Here is a 25652-nt window from a genome sequence, read left to right as displayed (position 1 = left end):
TTGCAACAGCTCTATGTAGATTGTAGCCGTAGTTCAGTCCGACTATACTGGACACTGGTAAAAACATACTAGTACAGTTTATACAAGGGTATCAAACGTCTCATATCCACCACGCATTACACGCCTTACGACTGCTTCTGCTTCTCCCACCCTATCGGCAAAGGCGCCTCATACCCTCCCTTCACCCTAAGGAACCATTCAATCCAAACCTCCATCTTCTCCAAAACATTCCGCTCCGGCTTCCCCTCCATCCCAACATCAAACGCACCCTCCTTACACCAAACACTCCACGACCCCATCATCCCCGCCATAAGCACATCAGTCCCAAGCCGATCCCCAACAACAGCAATCTCATGCGGAGAATCAATAACCCCCCTCTCCCGAAACCACCGCACAACCTCCTCGCCGCAAAATGGCTTCTTTTCCGCGCCCGCCGGCAGCCGGAAAACAGGAATGCGCAGATGCGCAAGCTGCGCTTCCAGCTCGGAGACTTCGCCGTCGAAGCGCGGATGACTCCCGGCGCGGTTCGAGACAATGAGGATTGAGTCCGGGTGTGTGGTTTGGTTAAAGAGGGATGTTGGCGAGGTGCGGAGTGAGGAGAGTTTGGCTAGGATCTGTGGGGGGAAGATTGTTGTTTTCGCCGCGCAGAGCGTGTTGTCTTTGTCCAGGACTAGGGCGCGGATTGTGGGTGTGGGCGGGGGTATTTGTGCTTGGGGCCCTTTCTTTGCGTTGATCAGGTGTGGTCCTAGGTTCTCGGGGAGGTGGCTGAAGGTTGGGATTGTGAGGTGTGGGAGGAATTGAGTTGGTTGTTTGAGGAGGGTGTAGACGGCGTGGTTGAAGCCGCGTAGGTTGGAATTGGGTGAGCCGGCCATTATGTTGGGTTTCGGTTTTTGATGTACAGTTCCGGGAGGTGTAGAGAGCGTTATTGGAGGCACATCACGGGTGATTCTTTGGTGCCTTTTTGAAGTTGAGGTTGTTGTTTGGTCGGGGTTGGAAGAGCCAAAGCGGAGAGGATGAGCTTAACCGCAAAACTCGCCTTTCTCTTAACCTCCACTTAACCGACCTCGTCACTGTCCCACCATCTCCCCACGATCACCCATTGCCTTTACTCGTCCCTTTTTGGTGCGAAGGAAGCTCTCGGTGTTTCTGTTCGACTTATTTCAACCGTTTTCCATCCTTGTTCGCCGTCACACAGTCAAAATGGGCAAGCTCACCTCCACGATCGGCATCCCGATCAAGCTCCTCAACGAAGCGCAGGTGCGTTATATTCTCCGATATTGCCATCTAGATTGTTATACGATCCATGCACATATCGCGCAAAAATGGAATTCATGCACGATCTCGCGCGAGGGCAGAGGGGCTAATATCGTTTTCCAATAGGGCCATGTCGTGACAATTGAAATCACATCAGGAGTCGTCTACCGGGGGAAGCTTTTGGAAGGTACGTGGTTCATTTCTTCTCGAGCTTGGTGTCTACTCTCTATCTAGAGGTTAAACAATCATCGGGGAATGTTTCCTTCGCGCGGTCACATACTGACTGCTCTTTCCTACAGCCGAGGACAACATGAACGTTCAGCTCAAGGACATCACCGTCACCGCTCGCGATGGCCGTGTCTCCCATCTCGACCAGGTCTACATTCGCGGCAGCCACGTGCGATTCTTCATCGTGCCTGACATGCTCCGGTACGTTGAACTCGGATATCCAGCTTTTAGATCGCAATTTGCGATTTTGCGGAACTGCGCGTCTCCAGTTTCATCTTTGCTGACTATATTCTCTCTTCTAGGAATGCACCCATGTTCCGTACACGAGGCCAGCGCGGGCGCGGTGTCGGTTTGGCGCGTGGTAAGGCTACGGTGCAGCGTGCGCGTGGCCAGCGCGGCCGGGGTTAGACGTATCTGGAAGAGATGAAATCGCAGTTTCAAGGCCTCACAAGTTCAAGAGTGGTTGGCGTTTTTCTTTGTTTTCTTGGTTCTTAAGGGATTTCTTTTTCGGGCTTAAAAGTCGTAGCTACTTCTAGTCCTAGAATTCGGAGTACTTCGAGCCCACTACCTTCTTTGCCTTTAACACCGCCGCTATTATCCCACAATCGAGAAACACAAGTGCTCGTCATGTTCGCACTCGAAGGCAAGCTCCGAAGTGGTGCATGGTTTTGAAAAAGTTGTCGACAAATGCCTGCCAAGTTTCAACCGTCGATATTTTGCACATACTCAGACATCTTGGAGGTCTAAGAGGAGCATTGGAGGCAGATACGGACGAGTAGTGGACTAAGGATAAATATACGGCGTTTAAGTTGATCAAGCTACCCTCGAATATAAACTGGACTCCAGACTTTAGTGTCTGGAAAACCGTATTGCTTCCCCATCAATTCTTCACCTTCGTGGCACTCCACAAAACTAGCGAAGAAAAAGCCTGTCGAATCTTTAAATTAAGAATGATTTATAATTTCGCGAGGTAAAAAATATATACTGCACCTCAACCGCTAGCAAAAAAGGGGAATCACACGCACAGAAAAAGCCAGACTGCCAACGATGTGAGTCGGGGTATCTTATAACTGACGGCCGACTATGCAACAGACCGAACAGCGAACAAAAAGGAGAGACCATGAAGTGTGGACAGGAACCAAAATCAAACCAACGCCCTTCGATGCCCGAGGGAATCGTATGATAAGTGAATGGACAGGAGAATCGCAGATGCAATCGCTATGAGAGAAAGACAAGGGACGAAAAAGAAATATAACAGCAGGGAAAAAAAGAGAAAGGAGAGAACAGTTTCGTCATACATATACGAACCTTCAATCTTGAATCATTTGAGTTGACCCTTGCGCACAGAACCATAGCCCTTGCTAAAGAGCTCCTGGATCTCAACAGAACGCCGAGGCCTATTAGCGTCTTCGGAACAGAGGAGGCCAGATTGGCGACCACCGTTTTCAGCATCACGACTCGGCACGCTGCTATTATGACTAACCGTGGCGCTGGCAATATCGATCTCGACTTCCTTGGTATCCATGACGCGAGGGCGCGCAAGCAGCTCGCGGACCTGGCGTTCGCGGGCGTCCATTTCAACCTTCTCGGCGTTGTCGCGGGCGATCTCGAAGCTTGATCTCTTGGTACCGTGGTCCCAGCCCTGCTGGAGCTCCGAGGCAGCTGCTTCTTCGAAGCGTTTGCGGATGTCGAGGTCTTGTTCGTATTCTTGAAAGATGTCGACGTCTGTTGGGAAGAAGAGGGCGCGGAGGGTTGAGACTGTGAATTCAAAGAGGAGGACTGCTGAGACGGCGAGGAGGAGGACGGTCCAGAAGAGCAGGTTGTGGCCGGAGTGATGGATGAAGTTGGACGGGAGGAAGTAGATGCCTTTGCCGGAGGACATTGTGTATTCACGGTCGAGGATTAGGTCCCACATGAACCAGCCGCCGACGGAAATTATTATTACAATTAGCGACATGTAGGTTTTGTTGTGGACTTCCAGGGCCTGGAGTTTCACGTTGATCACGATGATGCACGCGGAGAAAGTGAGTAGGCCCATGGAGAAAATGTCGTTGTCGCTGGGGTTGATTTTTGCCAGGCCGAAAAGACTCCACATAGTAAAGAAGATTATCACTGCTTCGCACGTCGCCATGAATGCCCAGCCCAGATAGAGCCGGATATTGAAGCCTCCGTGCCTTTGACCCTTGGTGTAGAGCTCCGGCACGGCTAGTAGTGTTGCCGCTGAGAGGTCTTTGGTGAATATACCCAAGAAGATGACAGCGAGCGAGGTGAACAGCGTGTTGAACATACTCAGACTCCACGGCTCATACAAACTGGTGCCAGTGTAGCCGTTCCAACGCTGGTACAGCGCTTGAGTCAGGTAAAACAGCATTTCCTTCCAGAACGTGCCGAGTGTATACTTGCAAGCACGCAGATAGTTCCACCGGCCGTGCACCAGAAGCAGCTTGAGAAGGAAGCGGAACTGCGCGATCGAGTAGTCTGAAATACGCGCTGCCTGCAACCCCTCCTTTCCAGTGATGCCGATGCCCACATGGGCCTCCTGGATCATGGCGATATCGTTGGCGCCATCTCCAATGGCAAGCGTTATCGCGTCGGTGAGCTGTTTGCGGATTGATCTCACCAAGAACGCTTTTTGCTTCGGGCTCGCTCGACAACAGATGACCGAGTCTGCCTTGACAGCCAGTTGGAAGAACTGCTCACGCACCACCTCATTTGCTTCGATCAACGACAACGTCTGGCCATCAACCACAACCACAGAATGTGCCACACGGCCATGGGTAATCTCCCCAATAAGATGCGCGATTGTCTGCTCAACGTCGCCATTTTCTTGATCTAGAATCGTCAGTGTCGAGTACTCCTTGACAAGACGACACGAGTGCCCGACATTGATAGCAGTCTCCCGCTTATCACCGGTCAACATCCACATCTTGATATTGGCTCGTCGCAATTTGTCAATAGCCTCTGGCACGCCCTTCTGCAGCTTATCCTCAATAGCAGTGGCACCAGTAAGCTCCAGCTGCTGCTCAATCTGCTCGCCGGCGTCTTCAATTTTCTGCTGCCGATCAACGAGGCTAGTGCAAGCCTCGTTGTAAGCAGTCTTCCAATCCGTGTAGGTCGCTTCATCCAAAAACCGGTGGCCATACAACAAAGTCCGCAGACCGTCAGTGGCAAAGTCATTCAGATGCTGGAAGCAGCGCTCGAAAACAGCCGCCTCGTTGACAACCAATGCCTCTTCCACGAGATCCTCATCTTCTTCACCATTCGTAGAACTTCCAGAGTCCGAGATCGCAGCCGAGGGTCTGCCCATCTGTGCCGATGGCCGAGGGCTATAGTACTCACTATCAGCCTCTCTGTTCCGCATACCCCCATCCGTTTCCCGGTCGCGCAGCCAAATATCGATACTAGCTCGAAGAGCCGAGCCCTGTTGGCCAGTGATCGACGAGCGGCGACGGCTGAAGCTAGGCCGGTTCATACTGTTGCGAACACCACTGTTCTTCCGGCTGTGGTGCTCACTGTTACGTCGAATCACCTGGTTCACCTCGGCATTCTTGCGTCTGCTTGCACGGCGCTCGATCTCAGTCGCCTTATCACGTGCCAGATCGGCTTGCTTCAGGAGACGCATCAGTGTGGTATCGGCACCCTTGCAGAATAGGCAAATGCGTTGGTCGGGCATACGCACGACGACTGACATGCGCTTTCGCGCGCTTGAGAACTCAATCACGTCCATGATCTCGTAGACTTCGTCGCTAGTGGCTTCGTCTGGTCCGTTCGGTTGTGTGCGGACGGTCAACGTGTTTGATTGACGATCCACGACGAGATATCCGAGTTCCTGCGCTGCAAGAACAAGAGCCAACTCATCCGGGGAAGCAGCCTGGAAAGTGATGTTTCCGTTTACGTCTTGTTCGGGAATGCAAGTGTGACACAGTGTCATGGACAGAATGAACAGTTTCGCCTTTCGGGCAAAAATGGTGTACGGCTTGCGTTGGATATATTCGAGCATCTCTTCGGTGCGGTACGTAGTAGCCGACCGGCCATATGGACGGAGAGCATCAAGATGCCCAGAAACATTCGACGGACGGGGCATCTGAGCCTCGGAAACATTGGACTTGCGTCCCATTGCCTTTTTCCCCTTTGCGCTCCGCTTCTTGTGGATCAACTTGGTGTGGTCGCCTGCACGAGCAGCCTCCTCCTGGAGGTCCGCGTCATGCAACCACGCGGTTCCAGCCACACTCATCTTGCGGAAGCGCATCGAGTTATTTGTCAGGGTACCAGTCTTGTCAGAGAAGATGTAGCTGACTTGACCGAGCTCCTCGTTGATGGTAGATGTGCGCGCTTCAAGCGGCGTGTCGGTTTCAGGATCGTACATGTCGATATCGTTCAAGAGCAGCATCTGGGCAACTTTGACGATTTCCATACTCACGTACAGGGAGATGGGAATCATGGTGTTGAACATAATCAGGAACGAAGTGAAGATCGGGCCGTAGGAGACACTAGCACCTTGAAGGTACCAAGAATGTTGCTCCACGTCGCGAGACCAGAACTTGTAGGCCACGGTACAAACAACGGCTAGGATAATGACTAACACCACGATCAGCATTACCACACGGTTAACCTTATCCTGGAGAGCGGGCCTCTTGATTCGCGGGTTCTTGTTGGCGTTCATGCGGATCTTGCACTCCTCGCCAGTATATATCACCATACCCAAAGCGCGGTCAGTGTTCCGAAGGATGCTGCCGCGGTAAACGATCTCGTTGTTGGTCAAGGGCAGTTTCTCCTGGCCATTGACAGTGACGTGACCGTCGAACTTATATAGATCCAAGTTGGGGTCCTCAACGACGAAGTGCAAGGAGTTGCTGTTGATATCTTCTACGGTTGAGCACACCTTAGACACAGGCTGGCAAGGCTTCTTATTTTTCAAATTTGTCTCGCCGTCAAGAGCCATGGTCTCGATGTAAGCGACACCGTTGGGTCCGGTGGCGTGGAGGAGAGCAATATCAGCGGGAATCGGCTGGTCGCGCTCAAGTTTTATAACATCCCCAACACGAATTTCCTCACACTTGATCCGCTCCCAATCATGAGTATTGCTGAACATGGAGGCGCCGTCCTGGGTCGTTCCGTGGCCTGGGCGGAGCACCCAGGCATCCCGATTATTCTCTTCCTTGTCCAAACGATACCGGCGCCAATCATCAAACCCCTCCTTTCCCATTGATATGCCAACGAAGATCAAAAGCGGAACGATGGTCGTGTATGTTCCAGTTGTACTCAAGCCAGGGATCATCTGCAAGATGGCGATAATCAAGAAGTAGAAGTTGGCGACTTTGGTGAATTGGGCCAATAATTGGCGGGGGAAGAAACTCCAGAGACTGTAACGACTCGAACGAATGAAGTTACCGATATAAGGCTTCTGGGTGCGCTCATCAATCATAGAATCCACCATAGACGGATTCAAGTCAATGTGGCGCCCATCCTGAGTAGGAGGAATATCCTTGGTTCGGAGAATGAATTTCTGGATAGATGCCATAACAGCCTGGAAACGCGCGACTGCCACTGCAGTAGTCGCCTTTTTCCGGAGCCACTTCTCATGGGCCACAGACACGGAGAACTGCTCCTTGGGAGACTTCTCCAAAGGATCGGACGAGACATAAGGGGAAGCATCCTCCGTATGGATCGAGTCGAGCGTCGCCATCGGCGCGACACTCAGAGCATGCTTCTCATCGACGGCAGTGAGCGTCTCAGCAGCCGAAGCCTGTGTGGGAGTCACATCAGACGAGGGTTCCTTGGCCTCCCCCAGCTCAGCTAGGGCGAGATCGTCCTTCTCCGTCGAATTGATTGTCTTATTAAATATGCTGCGACGGAGCGAATATCCACGATTTCGTGACCGAGACCGACCTGCAGGCTCAGGATTTGGCGAGGGAATGGGGGAGAGAGTCGCATTTTGGGTCGCATTGGTAGGTGAGAGCGGAGAGGTGGGCGAGGGAGCAGGTCGAACACACGCAGGCGCCAGCGCTGTTTCGACGGTCAGGCCGCGGGAATTGGGGCGACGGTCCCAATCTGTCTGTCGTTGTTCCTCGATCGACTCGCGATCGAGATCGGTTGAGAAGCGTACATGTTGGGAGGAGATCCGCCGCGCGGAGTCGGAAATCGTATGTGACGACGCAAGAGATGGGCGTCGGAGGACATTGTTCTGCTCGGGTCGGGTACCCTCTGTAGCTTCCGTAGATTGGTCGTTGGACATGACGAATTCCAGGCACGAGGGCGCGGGACAGACCCCGACGATCTCGGTGATTCTTTTCTAGATCCTTCCTCGACTAGCTTCCCCTCAAGCGTAGATTGAAGTATTCGATTGTACACGCTGATCAGACAGTCATTCTTTCGCTGTTCTTTTAGCGGGGAAGATGTGTTCTCCTTGTCGTAAAACGAAGGTGTTGCGAATGTGGAGCAAATGAAAGTACTCCCGTCGGACGCAAGGATAGAAATGAAGGGCGCAATGATTGTTTCCTGTAGAATGTCCTGTAGAGAAGAGAAAGAAAAGAGGCCAAGAGGCCAAGAGACTAAGGGACTAAAAACCCAGATAGAGGCCAGGAGTAGCCAAGACCAAGTTTGGAGAAATGGTAACCCCAAAACGGCCTAGTGCGCCAACTATATCTAGAAGACGTACTCGATCTACACGGAAATAAATGATAGGCAGACATATAACGACAAAATTGGAGTTCAAGTGGAACAACCCAAACGTCTAAATATCCAAGACCAATAACAGACCCCGTCCATGGCAGAGTTTTAGGCAACGCGTAAGATGCAACCATACAATATCCCCGCCTGAACCCAGGCACAGCCCCATCCAGGTTAAATTAAGAATCGTCGAATCAAAGGGGATTGTTCCTCGCTGCATTGGGGCGACATACGAGGGGCCCGCTGGATCCAGATCTGCCTGCCGTTCTATTGGCCACCCTGACATTCCCAAGACCCTGCAACCCTATTGCAGATGGAAAACGGAAAAACTGGGAGTATAAAGTGACTTTTTCCCCCTCTTTTCGCTAAAATGTTATAACAATATACATATCTAGGTCATGTACGACCCTTATGTGTATTATGTGTATCCCAGTGTTTCTGCAAATGTAGGTTTCACAATTCTTCAACTAGCGAACCCGTGGGTTGATTCGTTTTAGTGTACTCTGTAGCCTTGGCGGGCCCGATTACAAGAGACCTGTAGCCTTGGAAGGCCTAGAAATCTCCAGTTTAAAACGAAACAATGATATTCAAGTTAAAAGTTGGGTTCAACGCGTTCGAAGCTACGTGGACTAAAATGTGAACACCCCACAACCTTCCCTCAAAGCCGCATGGCGAAAAACGGGAAACTCGTAAGCCCTATGACGTCATGCTCTATCAATAGCGTGGCGGCTGTCCACCATACTGGTAGCCAGGTCCAGGCTGTGACCCATACTGCGGTTGCTGGCCATAGCCACCGCGCGTGCCCTGCTGGGGGGCCTGCTGGGGAGGCTGCTGTTGGTATTGACCACCCTGCGGTGGGTAGCCGGACTGGGAACCGTACGAAGCCGGCGGGGCACCAGGGGGCGGACCAAATGGAGGCTGAGCTTGGCCCTGGGGTGGCGGGGGTTGACCGTATCCTCCGCCTCCGTACTGGCTTATCGATGCCGGTGGAGGTGCACCGCGACGTTCGTTGTCTCGTTCATCCTTGGTGTCATAGGAGGAATCAATGGCGCCGAGCATCAGTTTGGCACACTGTAATCACAGTCAGTTTACTAATATGCGATGATAAATGTTATAAAACGCTTACCCAAAGCTCACGAGTGAGATGCACTGGTGGGTTAGCACGCGACATCTCATCCTGCTCAACCTCGAAGTCTAGAACACCACATTAGCTGAATCCATCATGAGGCCCATGTGGAACTTACTGGAGGTACAGTCGATCAAGTGGCCAATATGAGGGTCCTGGTCCAGAGATCCCAAGAAGTCGCGAGCCCGCTGATCAGTCCCCACCTGCGAGAACTGGAAGGATACGGCGCCAGGGCCATAACGGGTCCGTGACGTCTCCTCCACTGCATAGCGAATGACATCACCCACGGTGCCGTGCGGCTCGCCAGCAGGCTGTCCGTCGGTGATGGTGATCACCAGCACGGGCTTCTCGAGACGATTGGCCCGGGCGGGCTGAACGACCATCGGGTCAATGACCTTGGACTTCAAGCTGGTGCCCAGGGGGGTCAGGCCCGAGAAACGGACTCGGGACACTAGACGACTGACATCCTCCGCATCGCGAATGCCATCGCCCACCTCACTGGAGTTCATGAATCGGACAGAGATACCGTCCTGGTCGAAGGTAGATGCAGCGGTAGCTACAATACCAAGAATCTGTCGGAGTTGATCCTTCCGGAGTCCCTTCTCTTCGAATTCAATAGATCCACTATCATCAACGTAGAGAATCACGTCGAACAACGAGAGCTTCATGACATCGGTCGCCACCTCCATGGGCACGGCCCATTCCTGAATCAGCCTGTTGAGCTTAGCCGGTGCTTCAGCGGCGAGCGACTGAACAAGTCGGTCCAGTCGCTCCGGAGGGTAGAAGCTTTGGAGATTCCTCTCTTGAATCGTTGAAATCAAAAGCGATCGGTAAGCTGCAGCCTGCTGCTGGGTAGCCGGGGGAGCTGCAGCCTGAGGGCCGCCTCCGGGTGCGCCATACTGGCCTGGTGGTGGTCCACTTGGTGGTCCAGGTGCGGGTCCAGGACGACCCTGGCCACCGGGGTATGGAGCTCCCTGAGAAGAATAGGGCGCTGCCTGGTTCTATTTTCCGTTAGCATCCTTTCCAACCATTGAGCGTTCAACGAGAATCCAATGTAATCAAAAACGGAACAGAAATATGCAGTGATTCAGGGCAAGGGGTATTTTGTACATATGACGGCTGCTGTCCAGGATATGGTTGTTGTCCCGGATATGGTTGTTGTCCGGGGTATTGTTGTTGTCCGGGGTATTGTTGTTGTCCAGGATATTGTTGTTGTCCAGGGTATCCTTGTGGAGGAGGTTGCTGTTGACCAGGATAGGGCGACTGTGCAGACTGCCGTCCTGGGTAGGGCGAGCTCGGAGAAGCATAGGGCTGTCCCGCTTGCTGACCCGGATAGGGAGAACTAGCATAGGGCTGGCCTTGTGGTGGGGGTGGAGGCGGGCGGCCATAGGCCTGAGGTTGTTGAGATTGCTGAGCTGCGGGGTAGGGTGTGGATGGCGGAGGCCGGGAATAGGGAGATGACGGGTTGTTCTGACGTTGAGATGAGCCGCCATATGGAGGATAGCCTTGGTAAGGTCCCGACATGGTTGTTCCAGAAGAATGATGACCGTGGAGGGGTAAATCGTGGAAGTGGGGGAAAGTAAAAAGCAAAAAGAGTTAAGAAAAAAATATCACGTACCGTTCCCTGAGGGGCCGGAGATCCTGAATAAGCCTGGTATTGGGGCTGTTGACTCTGCGAACGTTAGCACTTTCCTTTTTCGATGACGTCGGAACTGCGAGTCATAGCAGAAACAGGCACAACATATGACTTACCGATCCGCCACTTTGCAAGGCTGCAGGAGGGCCCCCAGTGTAGCCTGCTGGAGGTGCACCTCCGTATGAACCACTGTTGGCCATCTTCTCGTTATTCTGAGCTGCGGCGATTTTCTGAGCAAACTAAATATGGGTCAGATTGAGGGGTTCTCGGGGAGTGGTAACTAGTAAGAATAGGAATCTGGAAGACTTACACCCATGATGAATCGGATGGAGCAAAGAGGAGATGAAGTAAGGCACAGGCAGAAGTTCCAAAGTTCCAAGGGTTGGAGTATCACGAGGGGAGAGTTCCAAGGTTCGGTGACGTTGCCTGATGTGGATAGCCCCTCTTCAGTTGGAGTGAGGGTATACGCAAGGTACCTCGGGATACTTCCTTTCCCACGTGTTTTTACTCGCGAATGAAGTACTTAGAAGTATCTCACATGAAGTCATTAGGTCGATGTATACGCAGCCCTATATATATTACGGATTTTAGGCGGCAGCCATTTCCCCTGCGCCTCTTTACGAGGGCCGATCCCAGCGATTTCTGCGAGGCAGATGACGGAGATTCGTATTACCCCGGTCAGTAGTCCAACCCCGCTATGTCCGAGTAACAGTTGAACCTCAGTCATGGTCTCTCCGCAGAGTCACTAAACCGTCTACTATAATAGTTACAACTTAATCATTATTTACTATTGCTGCTGTTCTTGAATGTAATGTGAGTTATGTAAATTCAACGGATAACTAGTTAGTTATGGGCCAGTCAATCATGACATAAAAGCCCCCCCGTTGGACCCAATCAAATCCCCATTCACCCACCTAGAACCTTCTCCCGAAAGCCAGGCGACCACATCCGCAACATCTCTCGGTGTCCCGAGTCTCTGCTCGGCGGTAGCAAGACCCTTGGCAGCGGCCCTCGCATCACTGTCGGGAGCGTCAGGTGTCGCTGTGGGTCCTACCAAAACGGCATTACAAGTGAGATGATACTTGACGCCAAATTCTCGAGCCCACGTACGAGTCAAAGACTCCAGGGCGGCCTTGCTTGCTGAATAAACGCCATATCCTGGAAAATTCAACCTAGAACCAATTGAGGAACTGCAACGAATGTTAATGGTTAATGCTGGTGTGAAGGTAATTAGGTCGAAACTACTTACATGTTGATGATTCTATTCCCATGCGGTCCTAGGTGCGGAAGCAATGCCTGGACCAAAAGGATAGGAGCTCGTACGTTGATGTGCATGATCCTAGTCTTATTAGCAATCTGTAGCCGTGAACAGGAAAGGCTTACCTCTCAAATTCATCCTGATCCAACGGTTCTTCAACGCTGGCGGGTGTTTGAGCAATGGCCGCATTATTGATCAAGAGTTCGATGGTCCCGACCCCAAGGCCTTGAAGAGCCTGTCTGACAATTGATTCTCCACAGGTTCCCGATGATAGATCGGCTTGAATTGCGCAGCATTTCCGACCTTGGTTTGTAAACTCGTCGACCATTTCGAGTGCTGTTGATTTGGAATTACTTGAAACGTAAACCAAAGCAACATTCGCCCCGAGAATGGCAAGCTGTCGGGCAATTTCCTGCCCTATCCCACGGGTAGCCCCAGTAACGATGGCAGACTTCCCTACCAGAGGTAGATTTGATGGGCTCTCTGCAAAGTCAGACATGTCTGTAGCAACTATGACTTGCCAGTTCAATTCAAGGAAACGAGTGCAATTTTAACGAAGGCTGCGTTTCTCAGAAGGTGTAGATGAGGAATCAGGCAAGTCGGATCGTCACAGCAACGAAGAATTACACGTATATTTGCTAGTAGAGAATTCACCCTTCTTCTCCTCTTCTTTCGCTCCAAGAATTTGAACGGGATAAATCACCTTTTCTAAGCCCTTTTTATCCTTTCCTATGAGTTTTGAACGGATCGGAAATTGAAGTACCGGCCGGCAGCGGATGAGTATTCGGCCATCCGGGACCTGGCCTTCCGTACGGAGTACTCGGAGATTGATAAGTGACACTATACAACATGGTTCACCCTACTTCTGTTTACTGCGACACTTCTCCACTTTCAAGAATATGAAGCCGTCGGGTTACGGCAGTCTTAACTTATATTAGTACCACTGGACGCCACAGAAGTGCAGCGCTCTATAGTCAAGTTTGACCGCCTGCAGGCAAAATCTGATATGACGCACTAGCGGTTAGAGCTGCCACTGCCGTACGTCGGGTGGATAATTCTTATTCTTGTTCTGACATCCTTGCATATGTATTCTTGCAGAGATCGCTCAAAAAGGCCTACAGAGGTATGATAGCTAAAGGTCGGTTATTCTAAGATGAGTCTACGTCGGAAGTATAACCCTTTGTCACTATCTGTGATGCCTTTCATTTCCAACCAATATCGGTCGTACACATAGCATGAACCATCCATATCTATATAGGATCGACAGATAATCTGCGACTGTATATGAAGTGTATCGGATCTTACCAGCCATGGTTCGAATCCGGGGTAAAACTCAGACCAAACTATGAAATGTGGCCCTAGATCACAGGACAATGATGTCACAAAGTTGGCATGTTCCAGGGATGTCCTGTCCTTGAAGCCGATGGTGGTACACAGCTCATAGGGGCACTACCGTATTTTCTTTGTTTGATCGTTCCGAGATCGTATCAACGAGGCATCGCTCTTACTCTAATTTTCGAGCTTTGCTCACTTTCACATTCGCAACTCCCTTAATCCCTCAACTACTTGAGATACCATTCTCCTTCTCAGTCATTTAGCTGAGACGAACTACAAAGAACTCAATCATCTCTCGGCTTCCCTCCATATGTACCCATCAGATCCGCAGCTTCCTACCCCTCCGCCAACATGTCCACCCCCATCCTCCGCCTAGGTATCCTAGGCGCCACGAACGCCGTGCAAGCCACCTACCTCCCAGTCCTCTGTTCCCTCAAAACACACTACACCCTCACAGCCATCTACGACCCCAACTTTGAAATCGCGAACCAATGCCAATCCCGCTTCGACATCACCTACAGCACAACAGTCGTCGAAGATGTTCTGCGCCATAAAGAAGTGGACGTTATCCTCAACCTCCTCCCAATGGAATACCACGAGCAATACACCGTGACAGCCCTCGAAGCCGGCAAACACGTAATGGTTGAAGTCCCTCTCTCAATGAGCATCTCAAGCCTGCGCCGCATCCGCGAAGCAATCAAAAAAGGCAAAGCCTCCCGATCCCTTGACGGCACCAACGAAACAGACGGCCCAAAGGTATTCATCGGATGCGCGCGTCGCTACGCCCCCTGCTTCACAGATGTCTTCAAGAAAGAACTCGCATCTTTAGGCCGCGTGTACTACGCGCGATGTCGACACATCGCCGGCCCGATGAACAACATCGTTGCGCCGGCCTCGAAAGATATCACACTGGCAATGAAGCGCAACAATAACCCAGAGCAGTTCCACGCGCTGCTGGAAGATGTCTTCGGGTTGAAAGAAGACCTTACACCGGACAGAGTCGCTTTCTGTCGCTACCTCGGCATGCAGGGTTGTCATGATCTATCGCTGATGCGCGAGTCGCTGGGCTTCCCGGATGCTGTTGCTAACGTCGCTATCACGGACCCGTTTTATTCTGCCATTTTTCACTATACGAATTCCGCTGAGAATGGAGGTCGCCCGTTTACGCTTCTCTATGAGGCTGGGGTTGATGCCGTGCCTCGCTGCGATGCTCATTTGACTCTCTATGGCGTGCACAAGACTCTCAGTGTGGAGTATGACTTCCCGCGTCCTGGTGAGAAGATCAGTACTGGTACCTATGTGCGGGTTGTCGTCGAGGAAGCGGACGGGACGGTGGATACGGATAATGTCAATGGAAATCAGATTAACGAGGCCGAGAATGCTGTTCCTCGTCCTCGTGTGAAGCGGACGGAGACTGTTAGTACCTGTGACGAGGCGTATGAGCGTGAATTCATGGCTCTGCATTCTTATTTGGCTGGTGATGGGTCGGCGGCGAAGACAACCGCTGATGACGCAGTCATGGATCTGCGGCTGCTGCTCATGATCTTTGACCACTACAACCGCCAGTGTGGTACCATTCGGACTCCGCTGGGTTGAGCGTTGATTGCTTGACAGGCGGTTTGAAGTGGTAGAGGGGGCCTTCGTCCGGTGTTTGATCGAAAAGTTGCTTTAGGCTGGTTATACAGGGGTTGCTTACATTCGGTTATCGCAAAGATCGGAGTCTTGGGGGTTAAACAAAGCCAGTGGGAATTCATTTTACTACCCGTCTCGGGTTTGAGGCGCCCTTCAATATGAAATACAAGATACATACCTGTGTTCCATGTATCGTAGGTAGCATTCAAGCTATGATCTCTATCTGAAATTACACTATCGCTTGCCCTTCTTCTTATTCTTCTTGGCATTAGGGCCACCACCGCCTCCGCCGGTCTTTTGCGGTTGCTGGGCGGAAGACTCTTCCGCCTTCTCATTGACGGGACCACCCTGCGTGAGTGCTGCAGCACGCTGCTTACCCTTCTTACCCTTAGGCCTGTAAGAAGAGCGGTCACGCACAGGCAGCCAGCGCTCGGGGTCAGGCTTCTTGGCAGGATCGAAGTCCTTGGGTAGACGGGACTTGCGGACACGCTTGTTGGCGCGCTCGTCGGCGCCAGCCGCGGTGCGCTTGCGGGCACCAGCAAAGGCAGCAGCTGCCGCGGCAACCGAGGATGCGGAGGGAGCGATGCCAGCAGATTCCAGAGCTGAGACATCGATGTCGGCGATCAGGTCGTTGACAGCCGGCAGGCGGTCGAGCTCAGACTCAATCTGCGCATAGTCCAGGGTTGCTTGTGAGGCGACATAGCCGGCGATGGCGACGCGGTCATTGGGGTCTTGCTGGTGCAGAGCACGGAATATATCACCCGCTGTAGCTAGGTCTGTGCGGTCTTCGGAGTGCAAAAGGGAGGCGGCTGCTGCACGGAGGAGGGACACGGGGGGCTCGGGCTTAGTGCGCCAGTAGGAGGCGGCTTGTGCGAGGGTAGTGCGGATCTGGACTATGCGGCCTTCGCGCTGGTACAGGGAGACAAGGACGCTGAGTAGGCCTGGGTTAAAGCGGACGGACTCGTTTGGGCCCTCAAGACTGCCGAGGGTTTGCTCCATGGCTGTGATAGCAGAGGTGGTGTTGCCGCCGCTGACATAGAGCTGTACCACTGTCAGAAGAAGGCCGATGTCTGTGGGCCGTCGCTCCAGCAATGGGAGGATCTGTTTAAGGGCTTTAGGGCCGGTTTCGCCTTGAGCATGTGCTGCGGCGTTGAATACAGAGAGAAGGTTGGTGATGGCGTCGGTGGATGGACTTGGGCGTTTTGACTGTGCCTTAGCTGTAGACCGGATTACACCATCGTATTTTTGAACAAGGAGGTCTGCGGCATGCGAATTTCCAATCACATCACGGTCCTGGTATTCGAATAGCCGATCGTTATTGGTGGCATCTGGGGTGTCGTGGAGGGCCTTGTATAGGATGTAGGGATTGACGGCAGTCGGGCGAGCGAGGACGATGTTGTTACGGGCAATCTTCTTAGTTGATAACTCGGGGATGCTAGGAAAGGATGTGAGCAATAGGTTTCGAGCAGGTATGATTAAACGTACTTTTCCACGGGGATATCTTTGAGAACCGCCTCGGCCTCTTCCAACTTTCCAAGTTGAATCAGGACATAGAGTTGTTGCACTGCGATTGGCAGCAGCTCTGCGGCCTTGTCCTCAGGTGAAAGGTCCTCCGATGTCCGGCAGATATCTATGCAAAACGTCAGTCTGAGTCCTAGTCTTAGGCAAGACGGAGAGATGCTGACTTTGAGCTCGGTTGAGCAAGACCTCGCTCTGCTTAAACGCTCCCTTTGCAATGTTCAAGCAAGCTGCGTTGTAGGTTGTTTCGAATGATTCCAAATCCTCCCTCGACAATCGGTCGTGGCGCACGAATTCCGTCTCTCCTTTCCATTGAAGCTGGGCATCGGTAGCCCACGAATTGATGTTCAGGTCGTTAACCTCGCGCCCGAAAGCTGTCGTATCTTTTGAGAGTTGTTCGTAAATCTCGGCTGACCGTCGGAAGTGTTCAGTACGATAACGCTATTATGACACGACAATCAACATTGGTCCTCAAGCAACAGAAGGACAGATGGGGCATCCTACCACTTGCGCCTCGAGATGGCTAGCACCACGCCCAGAAGCTGTGCGACTCAAGGCTTCTGTGGCTTCTTCAAGCTTCCCGCACTTGTATGATGCATAGGCGTATTCCAGACCTGCACTCTGCTTCAGCGCATCACCTCCGGCCTGGAATGTCTTGAGGGCTTCTTCATAACGGTCGAGTTTCAACAGAGCAACGACTTTCATGTGCTGCGCTTGCAGGTCGGATTTGGATTTGGCGAGGACTGCATTGCATGACTGAAGGACTTCCTCGTGGTCATCAATCGACGCTTGCTGTAATAGCGAAGCCAGCGATTGCGCAACCATGGCGGGGGTCGAGAATTTTAGGGGGTAATTCGCGGGCGAAGAAGACGGTAACTTCAATATCGGATAAAAGATAAAAGCGCGTGATTAATACAAAGAACACAGTGGCCGATTTCCCCAGATCAACTGATATCAAACTCCAATGTGCGGAACTGGTCTTTTCCCCATTGGGGGGTTTCTGCGCTCAACGCTATGTGCCCCGCCGTAGCTCACGTGTCCTATATGATTCTCCAATTTGACATCGACAAATCCACGAATAACGGTGACAGATCTCGAAGCACTGGAATTTGTAGAGTGTGTACTGAGGCAAAACTGCATATAATAAGCCAACTCTTGCAGAGTAAGCTTGATATGGACAAAATTTGAACTAATTTCCTGGTACTTCAATTTCACGAGGGTTTAGACCGGGAGGGACTCCTGCTGTAGGTACTAAACCTAACTTCCTTTTCATCGTCACCCAGACTTACTACGTAGTGTGAAGCTTTAAGCTACAACTTAGTCTCTCCTCCTATTATTCGCCCGCCTGCTCTTCTAATGGTAAATGCACATATGTTCTTGTGAAGATATATCATCTAGTGTAGAGTTTGCAGGGGGCTTTTGCGCGTGGACAGACTCTAAGTCTGTTGATCACTTTTTCGATTGGGTGTAATACCTAGGGATAGCGACGTTGAAAGGAGACTGTCTGAGCGACCAGTAAGCCTCTAGCTGATTGAAGCGAAATGTTTCCTCTACGCTGACCACCATCTATGCATATTCGGGACATAATGCCGAGGGCGAAATCCGGAGAGAACCAAGAAAACAATGCGCAAGGCAAACTACTCCGTATTAGCATTGGCATTGGCATTGGTATCGGTAGCTGGGTCGGTTCGATACCATATGATGTACAGTACGGAGTACTCCGTACATATTTGCAACAAAAGGTTTTCGAGTAACTTACAAGTAAGAGGCATGAATATCATCTTCAAAGTGGGGCTGGGTGGGTGAACCACTGCGCCGGGGGGTCTAAATGTATATATCGCAAATGCCAATTGTTATCGAGTACCACAATGGCCGTCCGGAAAGTACTCCGTTGTACTCCATTGTAGTGCTTATCTAGGGCCAAACACTCCGTAGTGCCTTGGCTATCAAAGCCTGGACGGAGTACTCCGTAGCACACGGGTAGAGGACGCGCGGATGTGGGGACCGGAGAAATCGCCGACGAGTGAAAAGAAGGGATCATTCCTCAGGAAGTCTTGGCATCAACACGGTTGTGCTCTGCACTTTGTACACTTCGGGAATTAGCAAACCACCAAGGAAGATAGTACGGAGTAGTATGTATGGAAACGGAGAAATTTCAATAGAACCATGCTGGCATCTTTATACTGTCTTTCCCCAGCTCGGACCGGGATATAATCTCCAAGTTACGATGTACTATACGAGCACACGTGACTTCCGCCAAATAGACCTTGAACGTCATCGATCGTGTCTCAGACCCTTTCTTGACCCTTGTCTTCCCGTTCTTTCAGTCTCACGTTCTTCCTGTTCCTGTTCCTGTTCCCCCTCTGCCTTTTTCCCTTCCTCTTTCTCTACCTCTTCCTCTTCTCCATCTCTCGCCAAACCGCCTAGACATATTTATATTATACTTCATCCGCCTGCGACCGTGGGCCCTGTTCTAGACCAAAATCATTGTCTCCGCAATGCGGTAGAACCCGACACAATCTCACAACACAAAATATGCTATTCGGTGCTCGAGATGGGTATGTTCCGGGGTCATGGGCTTGGAAAAAGGTGCTGCGGTTTGGAGTTATCTTCTTGTTTGTGGTAGGATTTGCCGCTGTACTATGGCCCTCGGTCGAGCCAGTGAAGATTCCGCTAGAGACAGCTGCCAACATCACCGTCGCTCCCAATATCCCGTGCGATCTCGACTACGATAAATTGGCAAGCCTGAACGTTATCAACGTCGCCCAATATACCCGCCGAGAAATCATACTCGATATGACAGACGAACCAGTGCCCTACACGCAATGGCTTGAAGAGCCGTTCTTGGAAGTCCGAAGGGCTACCGGGGAGGCGGCGGACGGGTGCTCAATTCCCACACCAGTGTCCTTGCGGGTCCCCCAGCCTCCGAAATTGGCGGACGCATCACACATCGATTTTGGAGTCGCGACCAGTATCGAGCGATTGAATGAGTCTCTGAATGCATTCGCTCACTGGGCTGGATACTCGCGCTGTCGCATTTTCGCACTGATCGAACCGGATCGCTCGGAAAACGGCGTGCGGGATGTCTTGGCCAAGGCCGACTCTCTAGGGATCAACCTCCACATCACAGAGGCGGAGGATGACTACCTCAACCGATACTTCGCACTCATCCCTCTTTTGAAGGAGAATGCTCGGGAAACAACCCGGTGGGGCTGTATCATCGACGATGACACATTCTTCCTGTCGATGTCGAGACTGGTGGATGCGCTCGCTAAATATGACCACACCACCTCCATGTATATTGGCGGATTATCCGAGTCTATCCCGCAGATTGCAGCATTTGGAATGATTGGGTTCGGAGGCGCGGGCGTCTTCTTATCCAAACCCCTCTTGGAAGAAATGACCAACGTGTACGATAAGTGCTCTGCGATGGATTTCACAGGCGACCGCCGCATCGCCATCTGCGTCTACCGCTACACCCAGACCCGGCTGACGGTGGATCACCGTCTGCGGCAATTGGACCTGATGCACGACGCCTCTGGATTCTTCGAGTCCGGCCGCGAGCCCCCACTCACGGTGCACCACTGGAAATCCTGGTTCCACGCCGACATGCCGAAGCTAGCGGTGATCGCCGAGCTATGCGGCGACAGCTGCCTTCTCCGCAAATGGCACTTTGGCGACGGCTGGATCCTGACGAACGGATTCTCGGTCATCAAGTATCACTCCGACCCAGATCGGGACGACCTCGCCATGGAGCAGACCTGGGACCCCCACAATGGCGCCAATGACGAATCTTACCTGCACGAATTGGGTCCGCTCCGACGCAAGGATGAGCTCAAAAAGAGCTTCCGGTTGCAGGATGCCGTCCACGAGCAGAATGACCGTGTCACTCAGTGGTATGTCATGCGCGATGAGAATAACGGTGATCAAATCTTGGAGCTGTCATGGCGCAAGAGATAAATATTCTTTTTTTTGTTTTTGTTTTGCCTTGTACATGTACACAATGTGTACGGGCTTCTTCTTTATACGGTCTCCGGGCCACGGGCGATCTGCTATGGCAATAAGCCCACTTTCAGGCACATGGGCGCATGGGCAAAGGAATGCCACTATGCATGGAGTTTTGTTTCGTTATTTATAGACGATAGATACACCTTCTGTCTACTCTAATGAGTTGAATAATGTGATATGGATGTTTGGATTACCTCTTATGCTTCACGATTGTAGCTACTGAGGATAGTTCCGAGGAACGATGTTCTCGACTACAGGCTGCTTGGTCTTGGCAGGACTAGAGACAATATTTACAAAGTACGGCATAGGGAATGCCGTGACCCAGCGAAGATCCCATGGAACCCCTGAAGATCGATCGACGTTGAATGTCGATCCAATACAACGGATGTGAGACCAAGTGGAGTAAGCAGTTAGCAGTTAGCAGTTAGGACCACGGTGATCCGGAGCAAGTTGATCATTAGGGAGGTGGAGAACGGAGACTACTACCTAATAGAGACGTTTAGCATGCCATCTACAATTAACAGAAGTAGAATTTCTTTTTTTATTGAGTGCTGGAAATGTGATCAGATTAGGGGTTTAAATTCCGAATAATTACATGAGCTTGGAATAACGCCAAAATCGAGGGTCAATTTCTTTTGTCCTCTCTTTCCTACTCTATATTCTTATCTAATTTTTGTCGGTCTTTTTGCTTCTTTTTCAAATAACAAAGGTATATATATACGATCCTCTGTAGGGAGTATCAATCATAGATACAATTTCATCAATTAAGTCTATGTAACCAAACTCTATAACCTGTGTAAGACAGTTTTGCTGGTTGAAATAAAAGCATCCAACTGTCAGATAATGAGGGGAAGTACAAAAGAGGGGCAATAATAGACATATCATCTAACGAGCGTCTATATCTTCATTTGATGAAACACTGAAAGTTGAAGTCAGGGAATCACCACAACCTTCAGATGATGAAAGTCATCTTTGCCAGCTTACCAGTTTCACATGGTAACGATAACCCGAGTTGGTATTAGTGTGCATCAATCAGAAGGTGTGGAATGCCACAGTTAGGGTTAAGGGTATCGAGTATATGGATACTAAAAAAACTCTAGGAGCAACTTTCCCACCGGCGCAATAGTACTTTGCCCTTAGATTTGCGGCGACCAGTTGATGGAGAGACTGAATTCCCAGCGGAATATCGCACCGTTAGGGAATCTACTCCCATCCCAGCTAGCAGACAAATTCCTGTTCGTCGTGCAGTTCTGTGGGCTCTTGAAAACAATTGTTATTTGCGAATCGATGATTGGTGTCGCTCGATATGGCTTTAAGCACAGATCCTCGGTTCGTGCAAGGCGATGGCTCGCCGTGTGGGGTACGAGAGTCATATATTGCGCTCGGGGCAGTCGATTTGGCTAATATAATCAGACAGTGTCGTCCATGGAAACAGGACGCCGAAGACGCCGAAGAAAGGCCGTTGGTTGATATTGCACCGTCTGTACTGCGGGATATTTACGCCAGTGTATGCAATTGGGTCTCTTTCTACGATGAAGGCCCTTCAACGCTATAAACTCTGAATATAGACACAAATCCTGGACTCGAAAGCCCTGTCTAAGCTTTAGGGGTAGTATTAAGAAAGGAAGGGCAGACCTCACCGAAATGGGAAAGACGCTTCAGGATACCGTGGGCCGCAGCTTGTTCTTATAGAGAGATACAGAGGAGATGCTTGAGCGCCTTGATGACCAACTAGCCTTTTTCCAGGGAGACTAAGCCGATTATTGCGAACTTAAAAGATGGCTAAGTGCGCACTATACCTTAAACCGGGGTGTTACCAATATTCAAGCTCAAGTCTGTTTACTCAAAGAGAAATGCTACCGACATGTTGGGAAACAGAGAGACACTCTTCCAAACCCTAATCACATGACACCCTAATCCTAATATGGCTGTTTCCGTATTTGAAGAACTGTTCCAGTATTTTATGGTAATACAGTATGCGAAGGTGTATAGCGGCCAGTGGCCGAATGCCTGATTTTGTGGGATTGATGCCTTAATTTGTCTAATTTGTGCCTGATTTTAGACTGGTAGAAATTAAAATACCTGAATTACCATGACAGAGAGCGTGTAAAATGAAGCTATTCCCACTATATAAATCTCAATATTCGTCTAAGTCTAGGTGGTTTGAAGATATTCCGACCCTAAGAATCTGAAGCTATTCATACTATATAAATCTCTGGCTCCCTCCAATTCGAGTATCGATACTCTTCCTCTAACTATATTCTCTATCTTCCTCTGGTTCCTATATTTATACTCTCTGTATCCTCCTCCGCTGGCTCCGGTATAGCGAAGTATCCTAAGACTAAGCCTACACTCGCTTCTGCGCCCTTCCTACTGGTTTAACTGCTATAGGAGGAGGCGATTTAACTGATATAGGAGGAGTAGGACGTCTAGTAACAATTCGGCAGTCCGGCCATATATCAATTATACCTTTATATCGCGTAATAACCACATGAAGCCTTGGGATTTGCTTAGGTACCAAAGGCGTTACATTTATTTTATTAAAGGGCTCTGCCACAGTAATTCATAGAAGTATCATATAGCTGAAATTATTCGAAGGTTATGCTTTTTACAGTGGTAAGACCATAATAAATAGCATATGTACTGAAAATGGAGTGCCAAGAGTTACTCTGCCTAATTAGGTTAGAGAGCTGCGGAGCAGTATTCAATTGTGTTTACAAAACACAGTATAGGCGGTGTCGAAGGCGGTCTAGAATCAAGCATAAACACCGCAAAATCAGGCGTTCGGCCACTGGCCGCTATACACCTTCGCACAGTACGTCCCGAAACTGGTGGACAGCCCATAGCCGACGGGTGAGACTAGATGACACGGACATGGTGTTATCGGTGAACTCCCAACGGGACATTGCGAAACACTTTGAAGGTACTAGTGTTGATTAGGCAGCGATAGAGAAATAGCTACTAGCGTGGGCCCATCTATTCCGTTATGGCCAGAAGATCCGGCTTCAGATTCAACTACATAGCGGACAGTGGGCCTCTTCCTTCCATATATTTGGAATGCACTAGGTCCCTGGAGATATTGAGGAATTAGATGTCGGAGAAGATGAGTCAACACATTTAGGATATCTTGTAGGCTTACTACTCGGGTAGTAGTTAAATACCCTATATGTGTGTTAATGTTTATACTGTACAGTCGGAGTCGAAAACCGATTCCCCTTTGTGCACACAAATTTTTTTCTGGAGCTCATCATACAGTGCATTAATCTGTTCTCCGCGCCAATATCATTTAGTGCCAATGAGAATGATTGATTGAAAGGAAAAAGATCTAATGGGAGGTTCTGTTGAAGAACATCCGGCATGACAACGCTGTTGTTACGTTGTAGCCCAAGATACATACAGAAACAATGTATTCGTCAAAATTTCTACTCCTCCTCTTCAGTTGTTGTCTCATCGTCGACAGTGTTAGAGAATGGCCTGTATCCTTCTTCGTTGATTTCGGCGAGAATGGACTCGGAAGTCTTTTTGCGCCCCAGTCCATACAGCTCCTGAAAGCTCATAATCAACGGGTGCCATTTGTCGGGATCGATTCGATTCGCATGCCCTGCCATGCGAATATTTTCATGAACGTGTGTCCGAAGAACCTGAACCTCCAACGCGATAAACCCTTTCATCTCCGCGTCTTGCATCATTTCATACACCCCCTTCAATTCGGCCTCCATCTGAGCAGGGCACTCAGCAATGCGGGGAGGTCGAATCAGATCGGAATCCGCCGGTGTCAAGCCTGAATGTCCAAATTTGTCCGGCACATACTTGTAGCCATTCATGCGTTTGAAGTATAGGTATCCTGTTCCCTTGGCTGCGGTCGACATCTCCTTCGACCCAGTTGTTTTTGCTAGAGCGTTTACTGCTCCTGCCATGTTGTCTGATGCGAGGTTCAGGACACATTGCTTGGTTCGAATCAAATTGATCGTGGTTTGCGATATGGCCCCTAGGCCTAACATGCATCGATTTCCAAGCCACCATGCTGATGACATGGGCGCGATGTTGGATGTTCCATCTTCGTTCTCCGTCGTTATCAACACAACCGGTGTACCCCAGTAAAAGATGGGTGGGGAAATCGTCTGAGATGACTCGATAGGTATTGTTGCCATGGTGTCCTTGGATGGGAACCTTAGGATGGTGTCCTTGGATGGGAACTTTAGGATGGTGTCCTTGGATGGGAACCTTAGGACGTCGATAATTGTCTGTCGCTAATTCAAGTACTCCAGCTTTGTACTTCCCTATTTATATCTCAGCCTGCTTACTTGTATAGTATTAAGTAACCTCCTTTAGTTGTAGTACCTTGCTATATAAGTGGCCAACGACCGTAACGTATACTATACTTTTTCGCTTGGCCTTTCTAACTCGGCCTTAGTTTCACCTTGTGGAGCAGAAGCGGCCAACCATCGTATTCCAATGCTTATTATGATTGGTCAGTTTAAACACATATGCTCATAAAATTCCACACCGCCTCCCACTGTCCCACACGGCTCTATAAGTAGCCAATAAACACATCTGGTGCCTTAGCTTCCCCACTATCTCTTAACTAGCCACTGCCAAGCAATCCGGTTAATATATCGACGATAGAAGTGGCCAATCACGATCATATTTCCTCTATCTTGTAATTGGCCAGTTTGAAGAGAATTTTTTATTGAAGTGAAGTCTGGCTGATTTGGACCCGCCTGTGCACCCTCGGTCTAGGCTAGGGCTCGCCAAGATAGCTAAGATATATTCAAAACACTGTGACTCTACAGTATTACCTTGCCTCTGCGAAAATTTAGGGCCCATTTAGCCAGACTATTGTCATTCTTGGTGGGCTTTGACGAGGTAAAGTCATTGTTACATAAGTAGCCAATAGGCATTAACTAGTTAGCATCCGTAGAAGCCCAGGAATTGCGTACGGGTAGGAGCAGTGGAAGAATAAGGCTCTAGAAGGTGGGCCCAATTCC

At 50.4% G+C, this 25652-nt stretch overlaps 10 protein-coding genes across 10 annotated transcripts; 4 read left to right on the top strand and 6 right to left on the bottom strand.

The window, feature by feature from the left end:
* Window positions 1–125: 125 nt before the first annotated feature.
* On the bottom strand, window positions 126–872 carry N7518_005070 (phosphatidylglycerophosphatase; the record flags this gene model as incomplete). The annotated part of the gene is made up of 1 exon (XM_057185997.1): window positions 126–872. One exon carries the CDS (start codon window positions 870–872, stop codon window positions 126–128), a length of 747 nt encoding a protein of 248 aa, XP_057042767.1.
* Window positions 873–1200: 328 nt separating this feature from the next.
* On the top strand, window positions 1201–1890 carry N7518_005069 (putative small nuclear ribonucleoprotein SmD3; the record flags this gene model as incomplete). The annotated part of the gene is made up of 4 exons (XM_057185996.1): window positions 1201–1257; window positions 1381–1441; window positions 1554–1683; window positions 1785–1890. 4 exons carry the CDS (start codon window positions 1201–1203, stop codon window positions 1888–1890), a joined length of 354 nt encoding a protein of 117 aa, XP_057042766.1.
* Window positions 1891–2803: 913 nt separating this feature from the next.
* N7518_005068 (aminophospholipid-translocating P4-type ATPase DNF3) lies at window positions 2804–7717 on the bottom strand (the record flags this gene model as incomplete). The annotated part of the gene is made up of 1 exon (XM_057185995.1): window positions 2804–7717. One exon carries the CDS (start codon window positions 7715–7717, stop codon window positions 2804–2806), a length of 4914 nt encoding a protein of 1637 aa, XP_057042765.1.
* Window positions 7718–8865: 1148 nt separating this feature from the next.
* rfeF (uncharacterized protein) lies at window positions 8866–11229 on the bottom strand (the record flags this gene model as incomplete). Its single annotated transcript, XM_057185994.1, has 7 exons — window positions 8866–9222; window positions 9278–9345; window positions 9396–10268; window positions 10344–10747; window positions 10896–10918; window positions 11030–11152; window positions 11224–11229. The coding sequence occupies 7 exons, from the start codon at window positions 11227–11229 to the stop codon at window positions 8866–8868; spliced, it is 1854 nt and encodes a 617-aa protein (XP_057042764.1).
* Window positions 11230–11775: 546 nt separating this feature from the next.
* Window positions 11776–12670, bottom strand: N7518_005066 (SDR family NAD(P)-dependent oxidoreductase; the record flags this gene model as incomplete). The annotated part of the gene is made up of 3 exons (XM_057185993.1): window positions 11776–12103; window positions 12163–12252; window positions 12297–12670. 3 exons carry the CDS (start codon window positions 12668–12670, stop codon window positions 11776–11778), a joined length of 792 nt encoding a protein of 263 aa, XP_057042763.1.
* Window positions 12671–13857: 1187 nt separating this feature from the next.
* On the top strand, window positions 13858–15102 carry N7518_005065 (uncharacterized protein; the record flags this gene model as incomplete). Its single annotated transcript, XM_057185992.1, has 1 exon — window positions 13858–15102. The coding sequence occupies one exon, from the start codon at window positions 13858–13860 to the stop codon at window positions 15100–15102; it is 1245 nt and encodes a 414-aa protein (XP_057042762.1).
* A 270-nt stretch (window positions 15103–15372) lies between these two features.
* Window positions 15373–17481, bottom strand: N7518_005064 (signal recognition particle subunit SRP72; the record flags this gene model as incomplete). The annotated part of the gene is made up of 4 exons (XM_057185991.1): window positions 15373–16573; window positions 16624–16768; window positions 16824–17097; window positions 17161–17481. 4 exons carry the CDS (start codon window positions 17479–17481, stop codon window positions 15373–15375), a joined length of 1941 nt encoding a protein of 646 aa, XP_057042761.1.
* A 1710-nt stretch (window positions 17482–19191) lies between these two features.
* Window positions 19192–20616, top strand: N7518_005063 (glycosyltransferase family 31 protein; the record flags this gene model as incomplete). Its single annotated transcript, XM_057185990.1, has 1 exon — window positions 19192–20616. One exon carries the CDS (start codon window positions 19192–19194, stop codon window positions 20614–20616), a length of 1425 nt encoding a protein of 474 aa, XP_057042760.1.
* A 1354-nt stretch (window positions 20617–21970) lies between these two features.
* N7518_005062 (uncharacterized protein) lies at window positions 21971–22219 on the top strand (the record flags this gene model as incomplete). The annotated part of the gene is made up of 2 exons (XM_057185989.1): window positions 21971–22024; window positions 22082–22219. The coding sequence occupies 2 exons, from the start codon at window positions 21971–21973 to the stop codon at window positions 22217–22219; spliced, it is 192 nt and encodes a 63-aa protein (XP_057042759.1).
* A 1867-nt stretch (window positions 22220–24086) lies between these two features.
* N7518_005061 (flavin reductase family protein) lies at window positions 24087–24815 on the bottom strand (the record flags this gene model as incomplete). The annotated part of the gene is made up of 1 exon (XM_057185988.1): window positions 24087–24815. One exon carries the CDS (start codon window positions 24813–24815, stop codon window positions 24087–24089), a length of 729 nt encoding a protein of 242 aa, XP_057042758.1.
* Between the last annotated feature and the right edge of the window lie 837 nt (window positions 24816–25652).

The sequence above is a fragment of the Penicillium psychrosexuale genome (assembly GCF_028828465.1).
Source record: "Penicillium psychrosexuale strain IBT 29551 chromosome Unknown utg000003l, whole genome shotgun sequence".
In the NCBI taxonomy this organism is placed as follows: Eukaryota; Fungi; Ascomycota; class Eurotiomycetes; order Eurotiales; family Aspergillaceae; genus Penicillium; species Penicillium psychrosexuale.
The sequence above is the reverse complement of the archived record's forward strand: the minus strand, read 5'-3'. Positions and strand labels throughout refer to the sequence as shown.